At 52.7% G+C, this 17812-nt stretch overlaps 1 protein-coding gene across 1 annotated transcript; it reads left to right on the forward strand.

The window, feature by feature from the left end:
* The first annotated feature begins 2128 nt into the window (after positions 1 to 2128).
* On the forward strand, positions 2129 to 17742 carry Pdcd2l (programmed cell death 2 like). The gene is made up of 7 exons (XM_042667952.1): positions 2129 to 2239; positions 2322 to 2479; positions 5418 to 5478; positions 8429 to 8802; positions 10962 to 11072; positions 13093 to 13241; positions 17537 to 17742. The coding sequence occupies exons 1-7, from the start codon at positions 2129 to 2131 to the stop codon at positions 17665 to 17667; spliced, it is 1095 nt and encodes a 364-aa protein (XP_042523886.1). The 3' UTR covers positions 17668 to 17742.
* The last annotated feature ends 70 nt before the right edge of the window (positions 17743 to 17812 follow it).

The following is a 17812-nucleotide window of genomic DNA, read 5'->3' on the forward strand; positions in this document are numbered from 1 at the left end:
AGAAGGTCTAGGTAAGGGAATGGCTTCCCCAGCCTTCTCAGCAGACAAAGGGGGCTTTTGCCCCATTCCTTCCTGGGTCACCCATGTCTGCATTGAGTTCTGACTCTGTTCCATGCCTTTCTAGAGCCAAGATCAGCCAGGATTTTCTTTCTTGTTTTTAGGCCGTCATGGGGCTTGAACTCTGGGCCTGAATGCTATCCCTGAGCTCTTCAGCTCAAGGTGAATGCTCTGCCACATGAGCCACAGCACCACTTCCGGTTTTCTGGTGGTTCATTGCAGATAAGAGTCAGAACTTTCCTGCCCCAGCTGATTTTGAACCATGATCCCAGCCTCCTGAGTAGCTAGGATGGCAGTCATGAGCCACCCACACCCGGCTCAGCCAGGATTATTTTCCGCTTCTAGAAGGGGAAGGCAAGTTGTATCTGAAGATTCAAATTGGGGAATAGCCTATTTACATAAATGGCCACATGCATGTCAATGTCCACTAAAAACACTCAAATACCAGCATTTACCTTTCCACTGGTGAGGCTAGCCTTGATCAAAAGAAGCTCAAGTACAGTGCCTAGGCCCTAAGTTCAAGCCCCAGGACTGGCTGTATGTATGTGTGTTATGTATATATATATATATGTGTGTGTGTGTGTGTATGTATGGTTTTTTTTTTTTTTTTGGTCCTGTCATGGGGCCTGAACTCTGGGCCTGGGCGCTGTCCCTCAGCTCTTCAGCTCAAGGCTAGCGCTCTACCACTTGAGCCACAGCGCCACTTCTGGCTTTTTTCTTTTTGCTTATGTGGTGCTGAGGAATTGAACCCAGGGCCTCAAGCATGCAAGGCAAGCGCTCTACCACTGAGCCACCTTCCCAGGCCAAAGTGATTCTTGTTTTGAGGGTTTGTATATTCTTTGACCTCAAAGTGAATACCTTTTTTATTTGACCTTTGTAAAGGGGGCAGCTCTTCTTGGCCACCATGCCTGGCTTTTTTTTTTTTTTTTTTTCCTCTTTGGTGCTGGGGGTGGGAGTCAGGGCCTCATGCATGCTAGACAAGAGCTGTACCACAGAACTACACATTCCCCACCCTGTGCACCAGTGTGTGTGTGGGTACAGGGGACTGATAAGGGCTTTACACTCAGCTTTTTCACCTGTGGCTGACACTCTACCACTTGAACTAAAGCTTCACTTCGGGCTTTTTGGTGATTAATTCGGAGACAATAGTCACAGACGTTCCTGCCTGGGCTGGCTTTGAGCCATGATGCTCAGATATCTGCCTCCTAAGTAGCTAGGAGCTTGTCTGCATTTTTTTTTTTTTTTGGCGAGGGGGTGGGGGATTGGGGGGTGGGGAGGAGGTCACAGGCCACTGTCCCTGAGCTCTTTCACTCAAGGCTAGCCACACCCTACCACAAAGAGCCACAGTGCCACTTCCTTGTGGGTAGAAAGTCTCAAGGACTTTTCCTGGGCTGGCTTTGAACTGTGATCCTTTCACCTCAGCCTCCTGAGTAGCTAGGATTACAGGTGTGAGCCACCAGCACCTGGTGCTTCCATTATTTTTTTTCTTTTGGTGCGTACATATATATATGTGTGTGTATGTGTATATATACATATATATATATATACATATATACATACACACATATACATACATACAGCCAGTCCTGGGGCTTGAACTCAGGGCCTAGGCACTGTACCTGAGCTGCTTTTGCTCAAGGCTAGCACTCTACCCCTTGAGCCACAGCGTCATTTCAGGCTTTTTCTGTGTATGTGGTACTGAGGAATCAAACCCAGGGCTTCATGCCTGCTAGGCAAGCAGTCTACCACTGAGCCACCTTCCCAGCCTACATTTTTTTTTAAATCTTGAAGTAAAGCTTTCTGGCAAGGTGACTTCATAGTAGACAGTATACACTTCCTGTTACAGGACATTAGAAGTATAGAACCTAGGTGCTTATGGATTTGAACCTAAGACTCAGCAGACAAAGGTGAGGCTGCAGGATGCTGCACGTAGGGCCTTAAAGGGTCACATCTAGTATCCTGCAGGAGGATGCTAATGCGGGGGAGGCGTGGCTCTGCTGGCGTGGGTGCTGCGCGTGCGCAGAGATCTAACCCTCGCGGCTTCCGTAGCCCATCCGATCACGTGGCCGCCATGGCTGCGGTCAGAAAGCCCCCGGTGCTGCTCGGACTTCGGGACGCGGCAGTGCGGGACGGCCTCACGGGGCCGAGCGCCTGGACGGCGAGCAAGCTGGGCGGCGTTGCGGTGAGGGCCGGGGCGGGCGCCGGGCGCGGGCGGGCGCGGGGCGGGGCCGGGGGCCGCCTCCGAGCGCTGTCTCCGCTCTCAGGACGCCCTGCCCGCCGTGGCGGCGCCGAGGCCCGCGTGCGCGCGCTGCGGGCGGCCGCTCGCGCTGGTCGTGCAGCTGTACTGCCCGCTCGAGGGCTCCCCGTTCCACCGGCTCCTGCACGTGTTCGCGTGTGCCCAGCCGACGTGCGCGGACGGCGGGTGAGCGGAGGGCAGGGTCCCCACCCCCGGGGGCGCGGACGGCGGGTGAGCGGAGGGCAGGGTCCCCACCCCCGGGGGCGCGGACGGCGGGTGAGCGGAGGGCAGGGTCCCCATCCCCGGGGGGGGCGGGTGAGCGGAGGGCAGGGTCCCCACCCCCGGGGGCGCGGGTGAGCGGAGGGCAGGGTCCCCACCCCCGGGGGGGCGCGGGGGGCGCGGGTGAGCGGAGGGCAGGGTCCCCATCCCCGGGGGGGCGGGTGAGCGGAGGGCAGGGTCCCCACCCCCGGGGGCGCGGGTGAGCGGAGGGCAGGGTCCCCACCCCCGGGGGGGCGCGGGGGGCGCGGGTGAGCGGAGGGCAGGGTCCCCACCCCCGGGGGGGCGGGTGAGCGGAGGGCAGGGTCCCCACCCCCGGGGGCGCGGGGGTGAGCGGAGGGCAGGGTCCCCTCCCCCGGGGGGGCGCGGGGGGCGCGGGTGAGCGGAGGGCAGGGTCCCCACCCCCGGGGGCGCGGGGGTGAGCGGAGGGCAGGGTCCCCACCCCCGGGGGGGCGCGGGGGGGCGCGGGTGAGCGGAGGGCAGGGTCCCCACCCCCGGGGGCGCGGGGGTGAGCGGAGGGCAGGGTCCCCACCCCCGGGGGGGCGCGGGGGGCGCGGGTGAGCGGAGGGCAGGGTCCCCACCCCCGGGGGCGCGGGGGTGAGCGGAGGGCAGGGTCCCCACCCCCGGGGAGATGCGGGGGGCGCGGGTGAGCGGAGGGCAGGGTCCCCACCCCCGGGGAGATGCGGGGGGCGCGGGTGAGCGGAGGGCAGGGTCCCCACCCCCGGGGGCGCGGACGGCGGGTGAGCGGAGGGCAGGGTCCCCACCCCCGGGGGGGATGCGGGGCGCGCGGGTGAGCGGAGGGCAGGGTCCCCACCCCCGGGGAGATGCGGGGGGCGCGGGTGAGCGGAGGGCAGGGTCCCCACCCCCGGGGAGATGCGGGGGGCGCGGGTGAGCGGAGGGCAGGGTCCCCACCCCCGGGGGCGCGGACGGCGGGTGAGCGGAGGGCAGGGTCCCCACCCCCGGGGGCGCGGACGGCGGGGTGAGCGGAGGGCAGGGTCCCCCGGGGGCGCGGGTGAGCGGAGGGCAGGGTCCCCACCCCCGGGGGGGGCGCGGACGGCGGGTGAGCGGAGGGCAGGGTCCCCACCCCCGGGGGCGCGGACGGCGGGTGAGCGGAGGGCAGGGTCCCCACCCCCGGGGGCGCGGACGGCGGGTGAGCGGAGGGCAGGGTCCCCATCCCCGGGGGGGCGGGTGAGCGGAGGGCAGGGTCCCCACCCCCGGGGGCGCGGGTGAGCGGAGGGCAGGGTCCCCACCCCCGGGGGGGGCGCGGGGGGCGCGGGTGAGCGGAGGGCAGGGTCCCCATCCCCGGGGGGGGCGGGTGAGCGGAGGGCAGGGTCCCCACCCCCGGGGGCGCGGGGTGAGCGGAGGGCAGGGTCCCCACCCCCGGGGGGGCGCGGGGGGCGCGGGTGAGCGGAGGGCAGGGTCCCCACCCCCGGGGGGGCGGGTGAGCGGAGGGCAGGGTCCCCACCCCCGGGGGCGCGGGGGTGAGCGGAGGGCAGGGTCCCCTCCCCCGGGGGGGCGCGGGGGGCGCGGGTGAGCGGAGGGCAGGGTCCCCACCCCCGGGGGCGCGGGGGGTGAGCGGAGGGCAGGGTCCCCACCCCCGGGGGGGGCGCGGGGGGCGCGGGTGAGCGGAGGGCAGGGTCCCCACCCCCGGGGGCGCGGGGGTGAGCGGAGGGCAGGGTCCCCACCCCCGGGGGGGCGCGGGGGGCGCGGGTGAGCGGAGGGCAGGGTCCCCACCCCCGGGGGCGCGGGGGTGAGCGGAGGGCAGGGTCCCCACCCCCGGGGAGATGCGGGGGGCGCGGGTGAGCGGAGGGCAGGGTCCCCACCCCCGGGGAGATGCGGGGGGCGCGGGTGAGCGGAGGGCAGGGTCCCCACCCCCGGGGGCGCGGACGGCGGGTGAGCGGAGGGCAGGGTCCCCACCCCCGGGGGGGATGCGGGGCGCGCGGGTGAGCGGAGGGCAGGGTCCCCACCCCCGGGGGCGCGGACGGCGGGTGAGCGGAGGGCAGGGTCCCCACCCCCGGGGGCGCGGACGGCGGGTGAGCGGAGGGCAGGGTCCCCCGGGGGCGCGGGTGAGCGGAGGGCAGGGTCCCCACCCCCGGGGGGGCGCGGACGGCAGGTGAGCGGAGGGCAGGGTCCCCACCCCCGGGGGCGCGGGGCGCGCGGGTGAGCGGAGGGCAGGGTCCCCCGGGGGCGCGGGTGAGCGGAGGGCAGGGTCCCCACCCCCGGGGGGGCGCGGACGGCGGGTGAGCGGAGGGCAGGGTCCCCACCCCCGGGGGCGCGGACGGCGGGTGAGCGGAGGGCAGGGTCCCCACCCCTGGGGGCGCGGGGGTGAGCGGAGGGCAGGGTCCCCACCCCTGGGGGCGCGGACGGCGGGTGAGCGGAGGGCAGGGTCCCCACCCCCGGGGGGGGCGCGGGTGAGCGGAGGGCAGGGTCCCCACCCCCGGGGGCGCGGGGGGCGCGGGTGAGCGGAGGGCAGGGTCCCCACCCCCGGGGGGCGCGCGGGTGAGCGGAGGGCAGGGTCCCCACCCCCGGGGGCGCGGGGGTGAGCGGAGGGCAGGGTCCCCTCCCCCGGGGGCGCGGGGGTGAGCGGAGGGCAGGGTCCCCCATCCCCGGGGGCGCGGGGCGCGCGGGTGAGCGGAGGGCAGGGTCCCCCACCCCCGGGGGCGCGCGGGTGAGCGGAGGGCAGGGTCCCCACCCCCGGGGGCGCGGGGGTGAGCGGAGGGCAGGGTCCCCCATCCCCGGGCGCGTGGGTGAGCGGAGGGCAGGGTCCCCCACCCCCCGGGGGGCGCGAGCTGGGGCGGGGACAGGCCCGGGGACCCAGCCCTCACCGCTGCCCGTCTTTACCCCGAAGCTGGAAGGTGCTGCGCTCCCAGTGTCTGCAAGTGCGAGAGAAGGAGGCGGCAGAAGCTCAGGTAAAACCGTCGAGACTGGCATGTGCACGTGTGGCTGTCATTTGAGGCTGTTGTTGACCTCTGTTACTGTGTGGGACAAAGCCGGGCTTGATGGTGTACATCTGTAATACCAGCAACTTGAGAATCAGAAGCAGCAGAGTGACACAGTCAAGGTAGCCAACCTGAGCTATATAACAAGACCCTGTCTCAAGAAAAAAGAAAAGTTCAACGAAATGGGTTCTGAGCTTTTATATTTATTTATTTGTTTGTTTTGAACTCGGCCTAGGCGTTGCCCCTCAGCTCTTCAGCTCAAGACTAGCACTCTACCACTTGAGCCACAGCGCCAGCGCCACTTGCGGTTTTCTTGTGGTTAATTGGAGATCAGAGTCTCATGGACTTTCCTGCTGATGCTGGCTTGGAACAGTGATCCTCAGATCTCAGCATCCTGAGTAGCTAGGATTACACACGTGAGCCATGGGTGCCCGGCTATTTTTGTTGTTTCTATGCCAGTTCTGGGGCTCAAACTCAGGCCTGGGAAGCTCCTACATGTGATATATACCTCAACTGGAAGATAACCGGCATAAGCTATTATATCCTGTATCCAAAAGAGACTCCAAAACATCTAGTTAAATAAGCTAAGAACTTTATTACCACCGCATGGGGACCACTTTCTACCACCAGGGAAGTAGGAGCTAAGGTAGGATGGGTTTTTATAGAGGTAGGTTACATAGAGTTATATAGATGAGCCATGCAAGGCAGGTTTGGCACATTTTTTATTGGTTATAATTACATTGTTATAATTACTTTGTTATAATTACATTGTTATAATTACATTGTTATAATTACTTGTTCTGCATGGTAAATATCATGCTATATGGTAAATATAATAATTTGCAATAGGCCACTCATAGTGGGACCACTCGGTGGTGGTCTTTAATTGGTGGGCGTAAGGCCCTGTTACTCAGGCAAGCAAGCTTACAGACGCGAAACATAGCAACACGTAGCCTCCAGTCACAGGAGCATAGGTGAAACATAATCTTGTCTTGGTCAGCATGACCAATATTATCAATGTGATTGACACTAGTAGAGAAATGATTCGTATTATAAGCTCCTGACTAATACAGCAACTCAGTGCAGCTGGTGATAAGCCTCAAGGTTCTCAGTAGCCTTCTGCAAAGCTGCCAGCTTGGTAAACTTGAGTGAAGGAGCGATGTTATTTTGCTTTTTAGCAAGGATGGAGAAGGGGCAAAGGCTGAGTACCCAGTCAGCCTTTGTCTGGGGTTTCCTTTACCAAGAGGTTTTTGCCCTTTATCAATAATCTTGTTCTGTTTTGGTTTTTTTCCCCCCACATTTTTGTTCCCATGGATATTCTTTTCCCAGGGAAAAGGAGGTTCAGGGGAGAGAGTAAATTTCCAACAGCAGGAGGGCCTGAGGCCAGACCATAGGAGGAACTTTCTCCCAGTGAATAGCAACTCATATTACATAAGCCAGATGCTGGTGGCTCACACCTGTAATTTCAGCTACTCAGTGAAAATCTGAGGACTGAGGTTCAGAGGTAGCCTGGGCAGCTAGGCCATAACACTCTTCTCTGCAATTAACTAGCAAGAATGGCAGATTGGAGGTGTGGTTCAAGTGACAGCACCAGCCTTGAGGGAAAAAGCTAAAAGAGAGCTCCCAGGCCTTGAGTTTAAGCCCATTTTGTTTGCAGTTGGAGAATAAACTTCAGCTGCCTTTTGCTGTAGATCTCTATATACTGTTTAATATATGAGAGACACAGTACCAACAATATAGGAAATAAAAAGATGAGTATGTCTGTCTGTTCAGTATCTGATAATAGATAAGCTGACACAGACTTAACCCTAAAACTTAACACAAGGACTTAACTAATTTGATAGGCTGCAGAACGTGAAGTCAGGAATGACCTCTGAAACCACTTGTGTGTGTGTGGGGGGGGGGGGTATTCTGGGGTGGGGAGAGGAGTTGTGAGGCTTGAACTCTGGGCCTGGGTGCTGTCCCTGAGCTCTTCAGTGGCTCTATCACTTGAGCCACAACGCCACTTCTTATTGGGGATAAGAGTTTCATGGATTTCCTGCCCCGGGCTGGCTTTGAACTGTGATCCTCAGATCTCAACCTTCTGAGTAGCTAGGATTACAGGAGTGAGCCACCAGTACTCAGCCTGGAAACTACATTTTACAACTGGCTGGTGTGTCATACTAACTACCTTGCCTGCAGTCAGGAAGCTCAAGAGTAGTTAGGTAAACTGGGGGCCACGCTGGACACCTACTGTGCTTCAGACTTATTCCCTTTGCTTCATGGCTTTTTGTTGTTGTTGTTTTGTTTGTTTGGTTTTTTTGGGTCATGGGGCCTAGGCATGGTCCCTGAGCTTTTCTGCTCAAAGCTAGCGCTCTGCCACTTTTAGATACTAATCCACTTACAGTTTCTGGGTGGTTAATTGAAGATAAGAGTCTCACAGACTTTTCTGCCCCACCTGGCTTCAAACCACAATCCTCAGATCTCATTCTCCTGGAGGGGCTCCAGGCAGGAGCCACTGGTGCCCAGCTCATGACATTTCTTTATTCTGTCCACGTTTAGATCTATTTTTGGTGGTCTCAAGTTTGTGTCTCTCTGTGATAGACCTACTTAGACTCCTGATCAAACCTTAAGACCCTAGATGCTAAAGGAGTCTGAAGAATGTAGTTCTTTCCTTCAGTTTCTGCAGTACATGAAGCGCAACAAAAAGATTTTAGAACAGATGGTTGAAAACATGATGGGCTACCTAAGGCTATGCTGCCTTCCCTGGAAAGGAAAGCAAGTACTGAAATTATCTACCACACGATAATAAATAGCTGGAATCCAAGAAGTTGGATTGGGGTTCCCAAGAGGGGAACAGATGGTGTAAAGACAAGGTATAGATGAAATCTCTGTGTGACGTCTAAGCACGATTGCTCTTTATTTGCTGGTTATCTTTCAGAAACAGGAAAGTGGCCTTGCAGCTGAGAGCTGGTGTGAAGGTGCAGATGACTGGGGGGGTGACGGTGAGGAGACGCCTGCACCCCAGCTTCCTCTGGACTTTGGAAAGGATTCCTATTGTGCCAAGGACGCCGACTGCACAGTGCAGCTCCAGGGCCTCTGCCTGAAGGACACTGGCGTGGATGCGGCCTGTCCTGCATCTCAGCACAGAGGAATGGCTGTCCCCACTGGAGTGCCACAGTTCCAGCCCTTCTACATCTGTGTGGTCGACGAGGAGGACTTCAGAGACTTGGTCAGTCTCGATCATGCCTACAACCTCCTGAGGGACTACGAGCAGCGAGAAGGAATTCATATGGACCAATTGCTTTCCCAAAGGTGAATGGTTGCTGCTGAGGTAGGAAGGTACCACACACAGCAGGCACCTTAGACTTTGCCTCGGTTCTTAGGGACACTTCAGGACGAACATATGTGGTATATAGGACCTTTCTGCTTCACTCCTTGGATAAGAAACAGCAACACAGGTGGGCGAGCTCTTTCCAGGCAACATGAGTTAGCTTGCAAACACATGGCTTTATTGATAACTGCACTCAAGAAAATGAAAGGTGAGACTAGGTACAGTGGCTCACATCTATCATCCCAGAAACTCAGGAGGCAAAGATCAGAACAGTCTCATTTCAAAGCACACCAGGATGAGAATCATCCCAGACAGGTGCTGGTGGTTCATACCTATAATCCTAGCTACTCAGGAGGCTGAGATCTGAGGATCATGGTTTGAAGCCAGCTCATGCAGAAAAGTCTGCTGTGAGACTCTTATCTCCAGAAAACCAGAATTGGTGCCAGGGTTCAAAGGGATAGAGTGCTAGCCTAGAGCAAAAAGAGCTCAGGCCCTGAGTTCAAGCCCCTTGACTGACAAAAAAAAAAAGAGTCCATCAACCAATAAAGCTGGGCATGGTAGTGGGCCCTTGTCATCCTAGCTATTCTTGAAGCTTGCTAAATAAATAGTAGCATCAAGGTCTGGGCTGACCTGGGCAGGAGTGTCAAACACTATCTGAAAATTAGAAGAAGAAAAAAAAAGCCAAAACTCACCACCCCAACCCCACACCATGAGAAAAATAACGAAACGTCCTTTATCAGCGCTGTTTCTCTTGTCAGCTCTTTTCAGAATAGTCGTGGGGCCTCAGCTGTCCCTCAGCTCTTCAGCTCAAGGCTAGTACTCTACCACTTGAGCCACAGCGCCACTTATGGCTTTTTCTGCTTATGTGGTGCTGAGGAATGGAACCCAGGGCCTCATGCATGCAAGGCAAGCGCTCTACCACTGAGCCACCTTCCCAGCCCCTTCTCAGAATAATGTTAAAGGACATGTTGATGTTTGACAAATGATTTATGAAAATAATCTATGCCTCTATGGAGACAGTCAACAGACATAATGGCCTGTTACTATTGAAATTGGTTTGGGAGAATGGCGGGGGCTGTACATGTATTTGAGAGATCAGTTTTGTGCTTTCTTTGTGGTGCTGGAAATTATACCCATGCTCTCGTATGTGCTAAATACCTGTTCTGCCACTGACTGAGCTATACAGCCTTATCCCCTAATCCCTCCTCTGCCCCTCCCTGGGTCCTAGAGCTTGAACTTGGCCTGGGTGCTGACTCAGAGCTGTTTTTTTTGCTCAAGGCTGTTGCTCTATAACTTGAAGCACAGTGTCACTTCTGGCTTTTTCTGAGCAGTTAATTGGAGTCTCACAGACTTTCCTGCCTGTGCTGGCTTTGAACCACAGAGCTCAGCCAGCCTCTTTAGTAGCTAGGATTACAGATATGAGCCACTGGCACGCAGCTAATGAATTTCATTTAATTTGTCTGTTTATTTTGGGCAGACTGGGATTTTGAACTCAGGACCTTGAACCTACTACGCAAGTATGCTCTCACTTAGCTCTGCCTCCAGCCCCTAAATTCTTTAAAAGAAAATAATTTTCACTGGGCGCCCGTGGCTCACACCTGTAATCCTAGCTACTCAGGAGGCTGAGATCTGAGGATCACAGTTCAAAGCCAGCCCGGGCAGGAAAGTCCATGAGACTTCTCTCCAATAAACCACTAGAAAAACCGGAAGTGGTGCTGTGGCTCAAGTGGTAGAGCGCTCATCTTGAGCTGAAGAGCTGTGGGATCGCCCTCAAGCCCAGAGTTCAAGCCCCATGGCCAACAAAAAATAAAAATAAAATAATTTTCTACTGGGCAACGGTGACTCAGGCCTGTAATCCCAGCTACTGAGGAGGCTGAAATTTGAGGATCATGATTCAAAGCTACCAGGGCAGGAAACTCTATGAGACCCTTTATCTCCAATTAACCTCCAAAAAACTAAAAGTAGAGAGACTGGCTCAAATAGTAGTGTGCTTCCCTTGAGAAACAAAGTTAAGGGAGAGTACCCTGGCCCTGAGTTTAAGTCCCAGTCCTGGCACAAAAAAAAAAATCTTATTTGCTCTCCTAAGTATTATAATTCTCTGACTATTCACACTAAGAGTGTTTTTTGCTTTTCTCTTTAGTTTTTCTGATGCTGGTGATGAAAAATATGAGAAGACCAAAATTAAAAGTGGCGATCAAATGTTTTACAAATTCATGAAGAGAATTGCTGCTTGTCAGGACCAGATTTTGAGGTAAAGAAAGCAGATTTTCTTTCTTTTTTAATAAATATTACTATTGTGGGAGTAATGCATGCTGGTGTGCAACTGTAATTCCAGCTATTTGGAAGACTGAGGCAGGAGGATCGCTTGAGCCTGGAAGTCAAAAGGCAGCCTGCACAATAGAGACTCTTCCTCCCCCCCCCCCCCCCCCCCCCCCACCTAGTTCATGGGGCTTGAATTCAGGGCCTGAGCCCTTTTTCTCTTTTGCTCAAGGCTAGTACTCTACCACTTTGAGCTACAATTCCACTTCTGGTTTGTGTGTGATTAATTGGAGATTGTCTCATGTGGACTTTTCTGCCTGGGCTGGGTGTGAACCTTGATCCTCATATCTCAGCCTCCTACATAGCTAGGATTACAGGCCTGAGCCACCAGTGCTCAGCTGAGACCCTGTCTTTAAAAAAAATACAGGAAGTTGTGCTGTGGCTCAAGTGGTAGAATGCTAACCTTGAGCACAAACAGTCTCAGAGACAGCACCAAGGCCCTGAGTTCAAGCCCCACAACTGACCAAAAAAAAAAAAAAACACCAAAAAAACCAAGCTGAGCGCCAGTGGCTTATGCCTGTAATCTTCACTACTTGAGAGTCTGAGATCTGAGAATTCAGGTGCCAGCCTGAGCAGAAAAACCTGAGAGACTCTTATCTCCAGTTACCCAGCTAAAAGCTGGACTGGAAGGATAGCTGAAGTTGGCAGAGTGCCAACTGAGCAAGATAACAAAGACTAGCTGAGTACAGGCGGTTCACGCCTATAATCCTAGCTACTCAGGAGGCAGAGATCTGAGGATCAAGGTTTGAAGTCAGCCTGGGCAGGAAAGTCCATGAGACTCTCATCTCCAGTTAACCGTCCAAAAGCCCAGAAGCAGAGCTGTGGCTCAAAGCAATAGAGCACAAGCCTTAAGCACTTAGCTCAGGGATAGCACCCAGGCCCTGAGTTCAAGCCCTAGGATTGGCATCAAAATAAAACAAACTATATTGAGATAATTTGAGGGTGGGAGGCTTGGCTTACCCAATGAGCAAAAGCAAGTGTCAGTGAGTTTGAGTCCCTGTATGGGGGGAGGGGGGGGAGAGGGCTGGGAAGGTGGCTCAGTGGTAGAGTGCTTGCCTTGCATGCATGAGGCCCTGGGTTTGATTCCTCAGCACCACATAAGAAAAAAAGGCCGGAAGTGGTGCTGTGGCTCAAGTGGTAGAGCGCTAGCCTTGAGCTGAAGAGCTGAGGAACAGCGCCCAGGCCCAGAGTTCAGGCCCCACAACCAGAAGAAAAAAAAAATTGAGAATGCAGAGAAATTGAGAGTTCAGGCATGCCTTTCAGCTTCCCCTAACAGTTCCATCTTATCTCACCATGTGCAATAATTTAATACCAGAAGCAAAACTCCTTTCTTTTTCCAGCCCTGGGGCTTGACCTCAGAGCCTGGACACTGACCATGAGCTTCATTTGCTCAAGGCTAGTATTCCACCACTTGAGCCACAGTGCCACCTCTGGCTTTTTCTGTTTATGTGGTACTAAGGAATCGAACCCAGGCCTTCATGCATGCTGGGCAAGCACTCTACCACTAAGCCATATTCCCAGCCCCCTTTTTTTTAAACGTTGGTACTGGAACTTGAACTCAGGGCTTTGCATTTGCAGGCAAGTGTTTTACATGTGAGCTATGCTTCCTGCCCCTATCTAGTGAGTTTTGTTGTTTTTTTTTTCTCAAATTTTTTATTGTGATTAAATGGTTACATAATTTCCCAAATTTCACAGTATTGTGGGATAGTGATGCTTAAAGTCACAAACACATTCTCACTTTCATGGAGCAAACTGTCTATCATGGTCTATAGCATTTATGAGTTCTATGAGCTTTGCAATACAGTTATTTCTTCCACATTGGGTGGTATGTACATTTCTTCTGTTTTGCATAGCATCAGCTGTTCCCTCTCTCCCACTTGTATGCGTGTATACATGCATGTAACTTGTATGCATGTGGCTCTGATTCAGTGCTCTTCCTTTCTTTTTTCTAGGTATTCCTGGAGTGGAGAGCCACTTTTTCTGTCCTGTCCCACGTCAGGAATCACGGAGGTCCCAGCCTGTGGCCACTGTGGAGGCCCCAGAACATTTGAGTGTCAGCTTATGCCAGCACTGGTCACCATGCTCAACAGTGCTCATTTAGGTAGGAATCTCTTGGGGTTGAAAGACTGATTTTGTTTAATAAAACACCATAGCATGTTGTAGAAAATTTGGGAAATTAAATTGTTTTAAGAAATTATTATTATTTTTTTTATTTTTTATTTTTTGGTGGGGTCGTGGGGCCTGAACTCTAGGCCTGGGCTCTGTTCCTCAGCTCTTCAACTCAAGGCTATAGCACTCTACCACTTGAGCCACAGCGCCACTTCCAGCTTTTTTTTCTGCTTATGTGGTGCTGAGGAATCAAACCCAGGGCCTCATGCATGCAAGGCTCTACTACTGAGCCAACTTCCCAGCCTAAGAAATTATTTTTTAAAAATTAAGTTGATATACATACCTAAGGGTTACAATTACATAAGTCCGGTAATGAGTACATTTCTTTTTGGACAATGTCACTCCTTCTCTCTCAGACTGTTCCAGTTTTTCCTTCCTAAAGAAATTATTTTTTCTTTTTCTTTTTGTATCCATTCTAGGGCTTGAACTCAGGGTCTGGGCACTGTCCCTTGAGTGCTCAAGGCTGGCACTCTCCCACTTCAACCATAGCTCCACTTCTGGCTTTTTTTTTTTTTTTTTGAGTTGTTAATTGAAGAGTCTCACAGACTTTCCTGCTGGGGCTGGCTTTAAACTAAGATCCTCTGATCTCAGCCTCCTGAGTAGTTAGGATTACAGGCATGAGCTACTGGCACCTGACTTTTTTTTTTTTTTTTGTCGGTCGTGGGGCCTGAACTCTGGGCCTGGGCACTGTCCCTCAGACCTTCAGCTCAAGGCTACAGCACCACTTCCGGCTTTTTTCTTTTTGCTGTGGTGCTGAGGAATCGAACCCAGGGCCTCAGGCATGCAAGGCAAGCGCTCTACCACTGAGCCACCTTCCCAGCCTGGCACCTGACTTTTTGTTTTATTTATTTGAAAATTATTTTTTGGTTGGTTGAGAGTAGGTCTTGCCATACTTCCTGGATTTTCTTTGAGGTGATCCCATTTCAGTTTCATTAAACATGTAGGATATATCTCTTGTAAGTGAATTGAGAGTGTGAAAGGTATGAGCCTCTTCATTAGGCTCTGCCATGGGTGATGCAACTGTTGAACTAGATTCTAGAGTTCCAAAATAGCCTCTACAAGTAGTCCTGCCAGCTCCATGTTGGAGGATGATTGGATTCCTGGAGCTTCTTACTCAGCCATCTTCAACAGCCTTGCTTCCATGGTTTATTTTTGTTTATTAATCTTGTGTCCTGAAACTGTAATCTGCATCATTGTTCATAAGATTTTTTTTTTTTTTTGGCCAGTCCTGGGGCTTGAACTCTGGGCCTGGGCACTGTCCCTGAACTTCTTTTGTACAAGGCTAGCACGCTACCATTTGAGCCACAGAGCCACTTCCAGCTTTTTCTGTTTATGTGTTTCTGAGGAATAACCCAGGGCTTCATTCCTGCTAGGCCAGCACTCTACCACTAAGCCACATTCCCCCAGCCCTCCCTTAGCTTCTTTTTGCTCAAGGCAGGTATTCTACCGCTTGATCTGCAGTGTCACTTTCGGATTCTTTGAGTAGTTGCTGCTAGTTTTTTTGTTGTTGTTGTTGCTGTTTTCCCTGGTCAGTTGTGGGGCCTGAACTCTGGGCCTGGGCGCTGTCCCTCAGCTCTTCAGCTCAAGGCTAGCGCTCTTCCACTTGAGCCACAGCGCCACTTCCGGCTTTTTTTCTTTTTGTTTATGTGGTGCTGAGAAATTGAACCCAGGGCCTCATGCATGCAAGGCAAGCGCTCTACCACTGAGCCACCTTCCCAGCCCCTTCATCAGATTTTGAACAGAGATGATTATATGTTATCTGTGTATAGAAATCCTCCTTCTCTGTAAGGCTGGGCCTTTTTGTGTTTGCTTGAGACGAGGTCACTGTTCCTCCTGCCTCCGCTCCAGTGCTGGCATCACATGCCTGGCCTTGGCTGCCTTTTTTTGTGTTTATTTCCTTTTGTTTTTCACTGTGGCGTTAACTCAAAGTTCTAATACAATCTTAAATTAAATGGGGGAGAATATGTATCATTGTTACATTTCTGATAACAGGAGTAAAGCTGCTAGTGTTTATCATGAGGTAACCGCCTTAGGTTGTTTTTTTTTTTTTAACTTGTAGGCTGGGATGGGAGGGAAAAACTGGGAGAGAACAAAGGAAGGGGTGACACTGTCCAAAAAGAAATTAGTCAGCACTTGACTTGTGAAATGGTAGCCCCCTGTATATCACCTTTATAATAACAATCTTAAATGTTTAATAATAAAAGTAATTTTATTGTTATTATTAAGGTGTTGTACAGAGGAGCTACCATTTCATAAGTCAGGTAATAATGAATCCTTTCTTTTTTTTTTGTGGGTCATGGGGCTTGAACTCTAAGCCTGGGTGCTGTCCCTCTTCAGCTCAAGGCTAGTGCTCTACCACTTGAGCCATAGTGCCACTTTCGGCTTTTCTGGTGGTTTATTGGAGATAAGAGTCTCACGGACTTTCCTGCCATGGCTGGCTTAGAACCACGGTCATCAGATCGCAGCCTCCTGAGTAGCTAGGATAACAGGTGTGAGCCACCAGTGCCAAGCTTTTTTTTCCCCCCAGTTCTGGGGCTTGAACTCAGGGCCTAGGCACTGTCCCTGAGCTTTTTTTGCTCAAGGCTAGCACTCTACCATAGTGCCACTTTTGGCTTTTTCTGTTAATGTGGTACTGAGGAATTAAACCCAGGGCTTCATGCGTGCTAGGCAAGCACTCTACCACTAAACCACATTCCCAGCCCTGAGTACATTTCTTTCTCTTTTTTTTTTGGACAATGTTACCCCTTCCTTTACTTTCCCGGCAGTATTGTAGGTTTTTGTAAAGCTTTTTATGAGGGTTGGGAAGGTGGCTCAAGTGGTAGAGTGCTAGCCTTGAGCTGAAGAGCTGAGGGACAGCGCCCAGGCCCAGAGTTCAGGCCCCACGACTGGACCCCCCCCCACCAAAAAAAAAAAAAAAAGCTTTTTATGAGGCTGAAGAAGGGCTTGACTTCGTAGTTTTTTGTATTCTTTTTGTAACAATACAAATAGTGTGTGTGTGTCTCTCAAGGCTGGCTTTGAACTTGAGAAGCTGAGATCTACCTGCCTCAGCAGATTGCTAGCATTACAAGCCTGCACCACTCCTGGCTTTTATGCTTGTTTTGATCCCTGACTTTTAGGTTGTAGATAATTCTCAAAGTGAAAGCTGACAAGCGGGGAGGGAGAACGCTCTGTGGTATCAGGGTGTGTGAACTGACACATTCAAGGCCTAGGCCACAGCTCCACACACCCTCCCACCTTCCATCCCAAAGCAAAGTGCTGAAGGGAAGTTCTCTGTGAAAAGACAGAACTTGTTTACTAATCATCTACTTTGTTTGGATAGAAGCCTTGAAATGTTTGCATTTGAGATCTTTTCTCCAGATAGTTTGGCTCATTCCAAGAATGCTTTCCCACTTTCTTCCTTTGAGGGAGGCTGATGACTCAGTGCCACTGGGGCTGTGCTGAGGTCCGCCTGCTGCAATCTTGTTCATTTTCCCAGGGGTGGCACAGACCCAGCTGAGTGCAGTGCACACCTGGTAACGTGCACAGCTAGTGTGTATTCTCCTGCTACTGCCATTTGGATGGAATCCACTTTTGATGTCAGTGGTCACTATGGGGTGGACTGCAAATACATGGTAGCTGAAAGCAGTAAGCAGTTTATTTGAAGGCAATACTGGGACTTGAACTCAGAGTGTGGGTACTGTCTCTTAGCTTTCCACTCAAGGATAATATTCTACCACTTGAGCTACATATCTCTACTTCTGGCTTTTTGGTGGTTAATTAGAGATAAGAGTCTCACGGGCTTTTCTGCTTGGGATGGCTTCAAACCTCACCCCTTAGATCTCAGTCAGCCTCCTGAGTCACTAAGATTCAATGGATGAGGCACCGGTGCTTAGCATCAATGATTCTTACTTTGTCATTTTTTTCAGCTTCTTTAGTTACCCACATTAGTTTCCTCTACTGAGCCATCTTTCTCCTTGTTCCTACTGCCTTATCTTCCAATAAACACTTAGAGTGCTAAGTATTTCCTAGGTGCATTAACTTAGTTCCCTTTACCATGGTCTTACCTACCATCATGGTAAAGTACTGGCTTTGTCCCTCCCAGTGGTAGAACTGGGACTTGAACCCAGGTCCCTTCTGCTCCCAAATCAGTACTCAAACCACTAAGTAAACTTTCACATATAGTACCTTTATCTTGAGTGTCTCATAAGTTTCTTTTTGCCTGAACCCAGAATCTGTTGTGTTTTCCAGGTCTTTGTGTAGAGTTTGGCACAGTTCTGGTCTACACGTGTGAGAAGAGCTGCTGGCCTCAGAATCACCAAACTCCCATGGAAGAGTTTTGTATCATACAGCAAGACCCAGATGAATTCTTATTTAAGTAGAGCATTGCATTTTGTTTATATACATTATTAAAATGTGTGAATTCAGGTGCATTAAAAAAAAATTTTAGCCACTAAGCTACTGTCTGGTTCTTTTTATTTGTACCAGCACTGAGGCCTCACACGTATTGAGATCTCACTTGGCTTT

Source organism: Dipodomys spectabilis, unplaced genomic scaffold (assembly GCF_019054845.1).
Source record: "Dipodomys spectabilis isolate Male_0828 unplaced genomic scaffold, ASM1905484v1 ptg000422l, whole genome shotgun sequence".
NCBI classification, from domain to species: domain Eukaryota; kingdom Metazoa; phylum Chordata; class Mammalia; order Rodentia; family Heteromyidae; genus Dipodomys; species Dipodomys spectabilis.